The sequence below is a fragment of the Pseudophryne corroboree genome, chromosome 9, assembly GCF_028390025.1.
Source record: "Pseudophryne corroboree isolate aPseCor3 chromosome 9, aPseCor3.hap2, whole genome shotgun sequence".
NCBI lineage: Eukaryota > Metazoa > Chordata > Amphibia > Anura > Myobatrachidae > Pseudophryne > Pseudophryne corroboree.
Window position 1 is genome coordinate 198,332,733 of NC_086452.1, and position 12,175 is coordinate 198,344,907.

Consider the following 12,175-nt stretch of genomic DNA (forward strand, 5'->3'; position numbering starts at 1 on the left):
ATCCCTCTGCCACCTCCACTTGCTCCCTCCGCTGGCACATCACTGGTAAGTAACAATTCTATTTTGGTAACAGTATTAGGGTTCATGGGGACAGCTGCCTTTCGGAGCAGCTGTTCCCATACCGCAGCAATACTGAATTGCCTTCCGACCCACAAAAAAGAATAGGCACCTTCGTGCTTAACTTCTATTTACACAAAAACGCTAGTGGCAAGTATTTGATTGAAATGGTAACAGAATTTGATATGTAATAGTTGATCTACACCTATAAAAAGGTACCTGTAGGATATGTAATGCAGAGTTTATCCTGGACCACAATGTTAATAATGTTTTGTTATTCTGTTTTTCATTACACAGTTCCACCCAAGAACACACATGTAACCATCACCCCATCTCCGGTGGTGAGAGAGGGAGACTCTGTACAGATAACGTGCACCTCTGAAGCTTCTCCTGCCCCCAGCCTGGTGCTGTACATCAGGACAGAAAATGGCCTTGTTGAGTTGAAATCAGAGAGTGGAGAGTACAACGTATCACATGCTGGAGCGGGTGACATCGGGACATACATCTGTGACTCCAAAAATGTGGTTGGACAGCAAATAGCAGAGACCCCACTGACTGTACAAGGTGAGGACACCATATATAGTACTAGACCTAGATCAGTGAGTTGTACTACTCATCCGGAGTTTTCTTACTGTCTCTTTTAGTGCTTTTTTTCTTCCTGTTTAATGTCCAATTTACACAAAAACTGAAAAATAATCTTATCACAAGTATTTGATTGAAATGGTAACAATTTAATTGCAACTTACACAAACATTTTTCGAAATAACCTAATTGTAGGTATTTTGTTGAAATGGTAGCCAAATCGACTTTAATATGAATGAGCTGATCTACACCTATAGAAAGGCTTTTCTCTACATACCTGGAGATACATACATATATAATGGAAAGCAACAATGGGCCCAATTCAGACCTGATCGCAATAGCAAATTTGTTAGCAGTTTGGCAAGACCATGGGGCTCATTCCGACCTGATTGTAGCTGTGCTAATTTTCGTACAGCTATGATCATTTACACTGGCATGCGTGGGAACGCCCAGCACAGGGCTAGTCCGCCCCACATGTCAGGCCGCTCCGCCCCCCCCCAGACAAGTACAAAAGCATTGCACAGCAGCAATGCTTCTGTACTTAGAGTAACTCCCGGCCAGCGCAGCTCCTGCGGCTGTCCGGGAATAACTCGTCGCAGCGGCTGTGTCTGATGTCACGCAGCCACTGCAGCCCGCCCCCTGCACAGTCCGCCCATGCCTGCATTGGCCGGATTGCGCCCCTAAAACAGCGGCCAAACACCGCCGTGCCGCCCCCTCCCGCCCAGCGACTGCCTCTGCCTGTCAATCAGGCAGAGGCGATCGCTAGGCAACGATGGCCTTTGGCTGTCTGGCATGCGCCGGCGCACTGCAGCACCGGCGCATGCGCAGTTCTGACCCGATCGCACTGCTGCGAACAACTGCAGCATGCGATCAGGTCAGAATGACCCCCCCATGTGCACTGCAGGTGAGGCAGATATAACATTTGCAGAGAGAGTTAGATTTGGGTGGGTTATTTTGTTTCTATGCAGGGTAAATACTAGCTGCTTTATTTTTACACTGCAACACAGTGGGTGGTTTGAACACACCCCACCCAAATCTATCTCTCTCTGCACATGTTATATCTGCCCCCCCCCCCCTGCAGTGCACATGGTTTTGCCCAACTGCTAAAAAATTTCCTGCTGCGATCAACTTGGAATTACCCCCATGGTTTTGCCCAACTGCTAACAAATTTGCTGCTGCGATCAACTCTGAAATAGGGGTGTAGTAGGGTATGCCGGCGGCCGGGCTCCCGGCGACCAGCATACCGGCGCCGGAATCCCAGCATTCCGACAGCTGGGTGAACGCAAATGAGCCCCTTGCGGGCTCGCTGCGCGCACCACGCTATCTATTCTCCCTCCAGGGGGGTCGTGTACCCCCAAGAGGGAGAAAAGATGTCGGTATGCCGGCGGTCAGGATTCCGGCGCCAGGATGCTGGTCGTCGGGAGCCCGGCCACCGGCAAACAGAAGACCACCCCTGAAATAGGCCCCATGTACACTGCAGGTGGGGCAGATATAACATTTGCAGAGAGAGAGTTAGATTTGGGTGGGTTATATTGTTTCTGTGCAGTGTAAATACTGGCTGCTTTATTTTTACACTGCAATTTAGATTTCAGTTTGAACACACCACACCCAAATCTAACTCTCTCTGCATATGTTATATCTGTCCCCCCCCTGCAGTGCACATGGGGCCTAAGTCAGATCCGATCGTAAATTTAGCACATCTACGATCACTTACTCTAACATGCGGGGGGACGCCCAGCACAGGGCTAGTCCGCCGCCCCGCATGTCTGGCTCTGCCTACCCCCCCCTTCCCCCCCTGCACTTGTACAAAAGTATTGCACAGCGGTAATGCTCTTGTACCTGACGAGAAGCTCCCTGCCAGTGCAGCACCTGAGCACTGGCAGGACGCTACTCGCCATGTCCCAGCGGCTGTGTGTGATGTCATGCCACCATGGCCCGCCCCACCCAATGGTCCGGACATGCCTCCGTTGTCCAGACCGCGCCCCACCAATGGCATTCTAGTGCCATTGGCACGCCCCCTCCCGCCCTGCGACCGCCTCTGCCTGTCAATCAGGCAGAAGCTATCGCAGCCCTGAGATGCTCATAGCATCTCACTGGGCTCCCGATGTGCGCGTGCGCACTCCACTAAGTAATTAAGACTGCGATCGCTGCCGCTGCAGGATGCAGTCTGGATTACCCCCATGGTTTTGCCCATTAGCTAACGAATTTGCTGCTGCAATCAGGTCTGAATTAGGCCCAATGATAAAGTTTTGTCATTGGTTTTCATATTAAACATGTCCTCCAAGATTACATATATAACCATCAGGGCCATAACTAGGGGTGTGTGAGAGGTGCCGTTGCCCATAGGTGACACCGTTGGCACCTGGTTTTGGCTTGCAGGGTGCTTGGAGAACCCTCCGGGAAATTCTTGGAATGCATCCGGTGCCCAGTATCCTGGTCCCAGCCCCTTCTTCTGTGACATCATGATGTCACATGTGTGCAGGTGGGTGGAGGAGCCATCCTAGGTCACATTAGATCTCTGCTTTGGCTCTTATATCCATAACACTAGAGAGGGCAAATTTGGGCCTGATTCATATTTGCATGCAACCCTGATGGTTTGCCTACAAGTACGATGTTTGGAGGTCTGCACAGGTGCAAGACTCATTCTACGAATGTGCAGAACGGGTCTTGTGATGTCACCCACCTCCTGCTGATTAACGGCGTTTGGGGGATGACGCTGGGGTAACACTCGCCACCCTTAGTCAAAACGGTGCGTGTCGGAGCCAGGCTCTGCGTAGTTGATTGCTATTTTAACCATGTATTCATTAAATACAGGTTTCACTAATGGAAAGCTTTGTAGCAAAAAATATTAATGTAATGTTGCAGAGCAAAATAAGATAACCCTTTTATACTCATATTTTTTATATTAAATAACCTCATCAATTTTCTTCCAGTTCCACATAGAAACACCACAGTGGTTGTGATTCCATCGCAGAACATCACAGAAGGTGACACAGTCATTATCACTTGTAAGACTCACAGCGTCCCATCTCCTTCTATCACTCTGCAGAAGATGTGCGCCAGTAATAGCGCAGTGCTATACGCCAGCAACGGCACCTTTACACTGCACAATGTTACCCGCAATGACACTGGAACATACACCATCAATGTAATCAGCGACTTCGGGAATGAGACAGAGGTCATCAATATCTATGTTGCAAGTGAGAAATACATAAAATAGTTTATTTAATAGTTTACTTTCCCAGGATTTGGCTAAGTGCTATTAATGCAATAATTTTCTTCTCAAGGACAGTAAGTATTAACGGGCATATTTATCAATATTATTTTTACTAAAATAATGTGAAAACAGGTGTCTTCACATTATTTTAGTATCACAGGCATGTACTAATTGCCAATTAGATGAGAATTTGCTAAATTCTCCTCCAAGCCCTTAAAATCTATTTATTTATTTTTTAGTAATCAGATTGCATTACTCATACTTAATGGGAAATAAGATCTACCCGAATTTACTAAAAATTAATTATAATAAAATACCAGAGGGAGCCCTTTGATAATAATGCTATCTTCAGATAGCATTAACAGATCTTTCCTCTGGTTCCCCTACTCTAGCTCAGCCTACTCTGCATGCTGGCAATGAAGGCTGAGCTCAGAGACAGCCCCTGTGATCAGTCATGTGTGTATAAATTGACTGCGGGCTGATTGCTGAAGAAAAAAGTTCAAAAAAGAACGCAATAAAAGAAAACTTACCTACAGTACACCCTGCTGCAGCCATGGATTGGTTGCTCGGCTCCTTCTCTGCATGTCCACGGTCAGCTGATGCTGTGACTCTCCTGGCGGGCATTAGTGCTGTAAAGTGACCACCGGGAGTTTCACAGCAGCAGCTGACCGGTGACACGCAGAGAAGGAGCCGGTCCTCGATCCACGGCAGCAGCAGCTTGCAGGTAAGTGCTAGCTTGGTGGAAAGTGGGTGGTACCTGGTGGTGGTCAGACACTCCCGATATTTTTCATGAAAAATACCCTGAAAGCTGGGATAGGAGTATTCGCAGAGACAGAGCTTTCTCATGGTTATGGAATGAGCTCCTGTTATTCCATACACTGTGCTAGATAGATGACAGAAGCTACTTGGTTGCGTTGGGCAACTTCTCCGCTTTCTCTCTCTCCACGGCTTGATACATCTTCCCCTCAGTGTTTTACATCTGATCACCCTATAAAATGATAGCACTAGTCACTCATTGCAGTGGAATCTCTGGATATCTGAGGTAGGGATGTACGGGTTGTGTTGCCGTGGAACAGGACTTAAGGGCCCAAAGGTGGTAGATGAAAACAGGCGAATTTTCTTGAGCCCAGATTGAGTGTACACACTGGAACGAGTTTAATTAAAGATGGGATGATCGTGTTTCGTCCTCCAATACTGTAGCATAAACAAGGTCGCTAGCAGTACCGCAGAACATCAAACCTAGAGTCCGCATGCAATCACCTGTAGACACTGAGCAATGTAAGTGATTTGTCGTTATGAAACAGCAAATCGGCCTGACATCCATCCAGTGTGTACCCAACTTTAGTGCACGTGGGTGGTGGAGGGGTGAGATAGTGATTAGTGGGAGCTAAGTTTGGTGTGATATATAGAGGATGTGTGAGATACATTTTGAATAAAATTATATTAAAACCATTATTTCAGCAGGCAGGAAATATGTCTTTGGAGAGGTGACGACAGTATGTGTTGGAGTATGGAAGGGAACATCATACGTGATTTGGAGTAATAGTAATGGAGTAAATTAATAGGAGTGTTAAAGGTTGTTAATTATTTTATACTTACAGTATTATCTTCCTTTAATAACAATAATATCAAATAATGTCTTTATTGAAGTTATTAATACAGGTGTAATGTTGATGACATGTAAGGCATCACAGCATCTGTAGGGAAAAGAGCACATATATAAAACAAAGACATACCAAAGAGTCAGTATAAATGCAGACGTGAAAACAAAGGTTAGAATAGGCCCTGATTGTAAGAGAGCTTACAATCTAGTGGGGAATGTAGAGCTGAGACGAGGAATAAATTCTGCCCAGAGTGGAGATTGTGATTGCAGCATGGTTGTGCCGTGGTGAGTAGATTAGGTGGAGTAGGATAGGTTCTCATAAAGAAATTAGTTATTAGAGCATTTAAAGATTTAAAGGCTGAGTCCAATCAGACATGGTACAGAATGTGATAGGTAGGTAGAGGCCAGGTGCAGAACTACCATTGGTGCAGCAGGTGCATTGCACAGGGGCCCCTTAGGACTAAGGGACATACTGCCGCCCAGACCAGCAATGATGAAATTTATGTTTTCTCTGACGTCCTAGTGGATGCTGGGAACTCCGTAAGGACCATGGGGAATAGCGGCTCCGCAGGAGACTGGGCACAAAAGTAAAAGCTTTATGACTAGCTGGTGTGCACTGGCTCCTCCCCCTATGACCCTCCTCCAAGCCCCAGTTAGATTTTTGTGCCCGGCCGAGAAGGGTGCATGCTAGGTAGCTCTCCTGAGCTGCTTAGAGTAAAAGTTTAAATAGGTTTTTTTATTTTCAGTGAGACCTGCTGGCAACAGGCTCACTGCATCGTGGGACTAAGGGGAGAAGAAGCGAACTCACCTGCATGCAGAGTGGATTGGGCTTCTTGGCTACTGTACATTAGCTCCAGAGGGACGATCACAGGCTCAGCTTGGATGGGTCCCGGAGCCGCGCCGCCGGCCCCCTTACAGAGCCAGAAGAGCGAAGAGGTCCGGAAAAATCGGCGGCAGAAGACGTTCCTGTCTTCAATAAGGTAGCGCACAGCACTGCAGCTGTGCGCCATTGCTCTCAGCACACTTCACACTCCGGTCACTGAGGGTGCAGGGCGCTGGGGGGGGAGCGCCCTGAGACGCAATAAAACGTTTTAAACCTTATATGGCTAAAGAAATGCATCACATATAGCTCCTGGGCTATATGGATGCATTTAACCCCTGCCAGTTTTCCTAAAAAAAGCGGGAGAAAAGGCCGCCGAAAAGGGGGCGGAGCCTATCTCCTCAGCACACAAGCGCCATTTTCCCTCACAGCTCCGCTGGAAGGACGGCTCCCTGACTCTCCCCTGCAGTCCTGCTACAGAATCAGGGTAAAACAAGAGAGGGGGGGCACTAATTGGCAGATAATACAAATACAGCAGCTATAGAAGGGAGAAACACTTATATAAGGTTATCCCTGTATATATATAGCGCTCTGGTGTGTGCTGGCAAACTCTCCCTCTGTCTCCCCAAAGGGCTCGTGGGGTCCTGTCCTCTATCAGAGCATTCCCTGTGTGTGTGCTGTGTGTCGGTACGATTGTGTCGACATGTATGAGGAGGAAAATGATGTGGAGGCGGAGCAATTGCCTGTAATAGTGATGTCACCCCCTAGGGAGTCGACACCTGACTGGATGGTCGTATGGAAGAAATTACGTGACAGTGTCAGCACTTTGCAAAAAACTGTTGACGACATAGGACAGCCAGCAAATCAGTTAGTGCCTGTCCAGGCGTCTCAAACACCGTCAGGGGCTCTAAAGCGCCCGTTACCTCAGATGGTCGACACAGACCCAGACACGGATACTGACTCCAGCGTCGACGGTGACGAGACAAACGTAATGTCCAGTAGGGCCACACGTTACATGATCACGGCAATGAAGGAGGCTTTGAACATTTCTGATACTACAAGTACCACAAAAAGGGGTATTATGTGGGGTGTGAAAAAACTACCTATAGTTTTTCCTGAATCAGATGAATTAAATGAGGTGTGTGACAAAGCGTGGGTTTCCCCCGATAAAAAAACTGCTGATTTCTAATAAATTATTGGCATTATACCCTTTCCCGCCAGAGGTTAGGGCGCGTTGGGAAACACCCCCTAGGGTAGATAAGGCGCTCACACGCTTATCAAAACAAGTGGCGTTGCCGTCTCCTGATACGGCCGCCCTCAAGGAACCAGCTGATAGAAAGCTGGAAAATATCCTAAAGGGTATATACACACATACTGGTGTTATACTACGACCAGCAATCGCCTCAGCCTGGATGTGCAGCGCTGGAGTGGCTTGGTCGGATTCCCTGACTGAAAATATTGATACCCTGGATAGGGACAGTATATTATTGACTATAGAGCATTTAAAGGATGCATTACTATATATGCGAGATGCACAGAGGGATATTTGCACCCTGGCATCAAGAGTAAGTGCGCTGTCCATTTCTGCCAGAAGAAGTTTATGGACACGACAGTGGTCAGGTGATGCGGATTCCAAACGGCATATGGAAGTTTTGCCGTATAAAGGGGAGGAGTTATTTGGGGTCGGTCTATCGGACCTGGTGGCCACGGCGACGGCTGGGAAATCCACCTTTTTACCCCAGGTCGCCTCTCAGCAGAAAAAGACACCGTCTTTTCAAACTCAGTCCTTTCGTCCCCATAAGGGCAAGCGGGCAAAAGGCCACTCATTTCTGCCCCGGGGCAGAGGAAGGGGAAAAAGACTGCAGCAGGCAGCCTCTTCCCAGGATCAGAAGCCCTCCCCCGCTTCTGCCAAGTCTTCAGCATGACGCTGGGGCTTTACAAGCGGACTCAGGCACAGTGGGGGCCCGTCTCAAAAATTTCAGCGCGCAGTGGGCTCACTCGCAAGTGGACCCCTGGATCCTGCAGGTAGTATCACAGGGGTACAAATTGGAATTCGAGACGTCTCCCCCTCGCCGGTTCCTGAAGTCTGCTCTACCAACGTCTCCCTCCGACAGGGAGGCAGTACTGGAAGCTATTCACAAGCTGTATTCCCAGCAGGTGATAATCAAGGTACCCCTCCTACAACAGGGAAAGGGGTATTACTCCACGCTGTTTGTGATACCGAAGCCGGACGGCTCGGTGAGACCGATTTTAAATCTGAAATCATTGAACACTTACATAAAAAGGTTCAAATTCAAGATGGAGTCACTCAGAGCAGTGGTTATGTGGACTAGATGGCGCTACCGTTCAAGTGGTGAAGGAGGAGAAAACGAAAAAAAGCTTAAACTTAGCTTATAGTTGAGGTCTGAGATGTTCTGCTCCTGGTGACAAAACAGGATGCTCCAGTATACGTGTAGAGAAAAGATTGGAAAAAAAAAATTGGAAAAAAACAATGTGTAGTAGGGTTTTTTTAGAACAAATGGTAAATATATTGTAAAAAGTTTATTCACTTCTATCGTGAATGGTTACCCAGGGTATGTATATTACGAATAATAGGAGGCTGATGAAAACACACCTTACTTACACAAGCAAAGGTGTGAGAAAACATATAAAGGTTTCTTTCTTGGTATCCTCCCAAATATATAAACCAATACAGTGGAAGCGTCGATAGGTCAATTATGTACCTGGCACTCACAGTTAAAGCTGTTATGATCCTCATATAACGGTTTCTTTGACCGTCGATCGGGGCACGTAGATTCTCTCTCCCTGATGCGATGGTTTGATTGGACGCTCAGATATATGCGAAAGAATATAAAACACGATATGTGTAGTACTGTTATGATTTCATAAAATATTTCTGTGGAACGATATTTACGCTCACTTGCAGTGGTGTCGGTGAGCAAAATATGGTGTCTTTAAGTTAAGTGGGACACACCTGACTTACACAGAAAAAGGTGTTTTATAGGCTTATAAAGGTATCTTTTTCAACCGTCACAGCTCTGGTTGAGCCGGTTGATATCAGCGAATGTGAAGATGGACCAAGTGAGGTAAGAGGGGTATCGGCGTACCTGATACTCACAATTCGAATGGCTCAGATCCTCCCATAGCGGTTTCTTTTGGACATCGCTTCAACCGTATTTATAAAATATAGGTGTTTATTCGGTACAAAAAAATTGATTAAAATTATATAACAAAATGTAAAATATATAGCATAGAGAACTATATTTCATGGGGGTGTGGAGAACTCTGAATGAAGTAGGAGCCAGGGGGGACCAGAAGTGGCCAACTTGGATCCCAAAAGATAAAAATTATGTGTTCAAAATTGGTATCCTACCTTCCTTCAGAGTGCCGCACCCAGATCCACCAGTATAGTATCCCCTCTTGGCCTAGAGGGGATACTATACTGGTGGATCTGGGTGCGGCACTAAGATACCAAGAAAGAAACCTTTATAGGTTTTCTCACACCTTTGCTTGTGTAAGTAAGGTGTGTTTTCATCAGCCTCCTATTATTCGTAATATACATACCCTGGGTAACCATTCACGATAGAAGTGAACAAACTTTTTACAATATATTTACCATTTGTTCTAAAAAAAACCTACTACACATTGTTTTTTTCCAATTTTTTTTTTCCAATCTTTTCTCTACACGTATACTGGAGCATCCTGTTTTGTCACCAGGAGCAGAACATCTCAGACCTCAACTATTGTCACGATCCGGGTATCTGGACGCCATTTCTTACCCATCAGATGCCTCCTAAGGCTGGCTCAGCGCTCCAGGACCGGATCCCATCTGTTATCCTGATGTGTACATTCCTGTATCCTCTCCTGTCACTCTGGGACGCTGTCACAGTAAACGCCATATTACACCTGGCATGGCGTCTCCCGCGGCCTCCGCCGCCGTCCCTGAACTTCTGCATGCAGAGTGTCTGAGTGGCGATTACGTCAGCCGCGGCCTCCGCTGTGTCCGCGTGGTTGGATGTGCATCTGTCAGCCTGGCGCCTCCTGTCTCCGGTGGCCGGCGCCGCCATTACTGTTTTCATTACCACATGGATTACAAACCAAACTTCCCTCCAAGTGTCTGCATGGGCGCAGCCATCTTGGATTCTGTCAGCTGATCATTTCCACCAATCTGTTCTCAGTATTGATAATCTGCATAATTGCCTAGCCAATCCCTTCCTTGCTGCAGGTATAAATACACTGTGCCTGAGCAAGGAAGGCGTCAGTGCTTTGGTTGTCAAACCTAGTTCCTGTTTGTCTCTCTCCTGTGATTGTCTTCCAGGTTCCAGCTCCTGTCTCAAGACTTCCACCATAGAGACCCGCACCAGCATTCCACCTGCGGTGTAGCCTGACTCTCCAATCCATTGTGGATTCATCTGTTTCCAGCTACAACATTACCTGCTTCCAGCTCAGCTTCCAGCAGAGTACAGCTTCCCTTAAAGGGCCGGTGTCCTTTCTACACTTTACCACTCTCCACCGGTATTATTATTTCTCCGCTCTCAAGTTCTACATTTCAGTTCATATTTCATCGCTCCCAAGTTCATTTATTATTTAACTGGTTCCAGCCAGTATCCACTCCGTGCTAACAACAGTCTGGTTCCAGCCAGTATCCTCAGCAGCTGTTTTATCTTCAGCAACCCAGCTTTTCCTGGAACACCAGCTGGCACAATCCTGGGTTATCTCCATTGCTACAGTCGGGCCTGGTAAGGACTTTCCATCTAGAAGATCATAAGAACTATCTCACACTACCAGTGCCCTGTGGCTCCTGCCATCCTGTAGTACCCAGGAACTGTATTTATTCTTTGCTGACTTTTACGTTTTCTTTTACTGCTGCTGTGTTGCGGAGTTGTCATAATAAACATCATTGACTTTTATCCAAGTTGTCGTGGTCACGCCTTCGGGCAGTTATTATTCATGTTACTTACATGTCCAGGGGTCTGATACAACCTCCCAGGTTCCGGTACATCTCAGCCCCTGCAACTGAGGCTGCCTCCCGTCAGCTCAGGCCCTCAGTTGTGACAGTAAGCACTGACCTAATGAATCCAGCCGGAGACCAGGATCAAGCGGCCAGGCCGATGCAAGAACTGGCAGCCCGACTAGAACATCAGGAGGCTGCACAGGGCCACATCATCCGCTGTCTCCAGGATCTCTCTACTCGGCTGGATGGGATTCAGACAACTCTCCGTGGATCAGGCGCGTCTGGTGCGTCAACCACAGTGACTCCAGCTATAACCCCACCCACCTTACCCATTTCTGCTCCACGTCTTCATCTTCCAACGCCAGCAAAATTTGACGGATCTCCAAGATTCTGCAGGGGATTTCTCAACCAGTGTGAGATTCAGTTTGAGCTACAACCTGGCAATTTTCCCAGTGACCGTACAAAAATTGCCTACATTATTTCTCTTCTCAGTGGCTCAGCCCTTGATTGGGCATCACCGTTATGGGAGAGGTCCGACACCCTGCTATCTTCCTACACTGCCTTCGTGTCAACATTCAGGCGCATCTTCGACGAGCCAGGCCGGGTAACCTCAGCTTCATCCGAGATTCTCCGTTTACGCCAGGGGTCACGTACTGTAGGACAATATCTGATACAGTTCCAGATCCTGGCATCCGAACTGGCATGGAACGACGAGGCCCTGTATGCTGCATTCTGGCATGGCTTATCTGAGCGTATTAAAGATGAGTTAGCTACCAGAGACTTACCTTCTAAGTTAGATGAGCTAATCTCACTCTGCACGAAAGTTGATTTATGTTTCAGAGAGAGAGCAACTGAGCGTGGAAGATCATCTGCTCCAAAATCTTCTGCTCCTCCTCCTCGTCAACTGTCACCATCTAAAGATGAGCCCATGCAACTTGGCCG

At 47.3% G+C, this 12,175-nt stretch overlaps 1 protein-coding gene across 4 annotated transcripts in view; it reads left to right on the top strand.

The window, feature by feature from the left end:
* The window catches only part of LOC134957862 (vascular cell adhesion protein 1-like), a 35,967-nt gene that overhangs the window by 12,144 nt on the left and 11,648 nt on the right, over positions 1–12,175 (top strand). For 2 of the 4 annotated variants that reach the window (XR_010186770.1, XM_063940079.1), the window contains exons 9-10: positions 355–621; positions 3,573–3,839. Coding sequence is in view for 3 of the 4 variants with exons in the window: in XM_063940079.1 (XP_063796149.1) it covers positions 355–621; positions 3,573–3,839 (534 nt within the window). In the remaining variant the exon portion in view is untranslated. The remainder of the gene's footprint in view (positions 1–354; positions 622–3,572; positions 3,840–12,175) is intronic. The other 2 variants (XM_063940080.1, XM_063940081.1) reach the window with 2 other exon arrangements.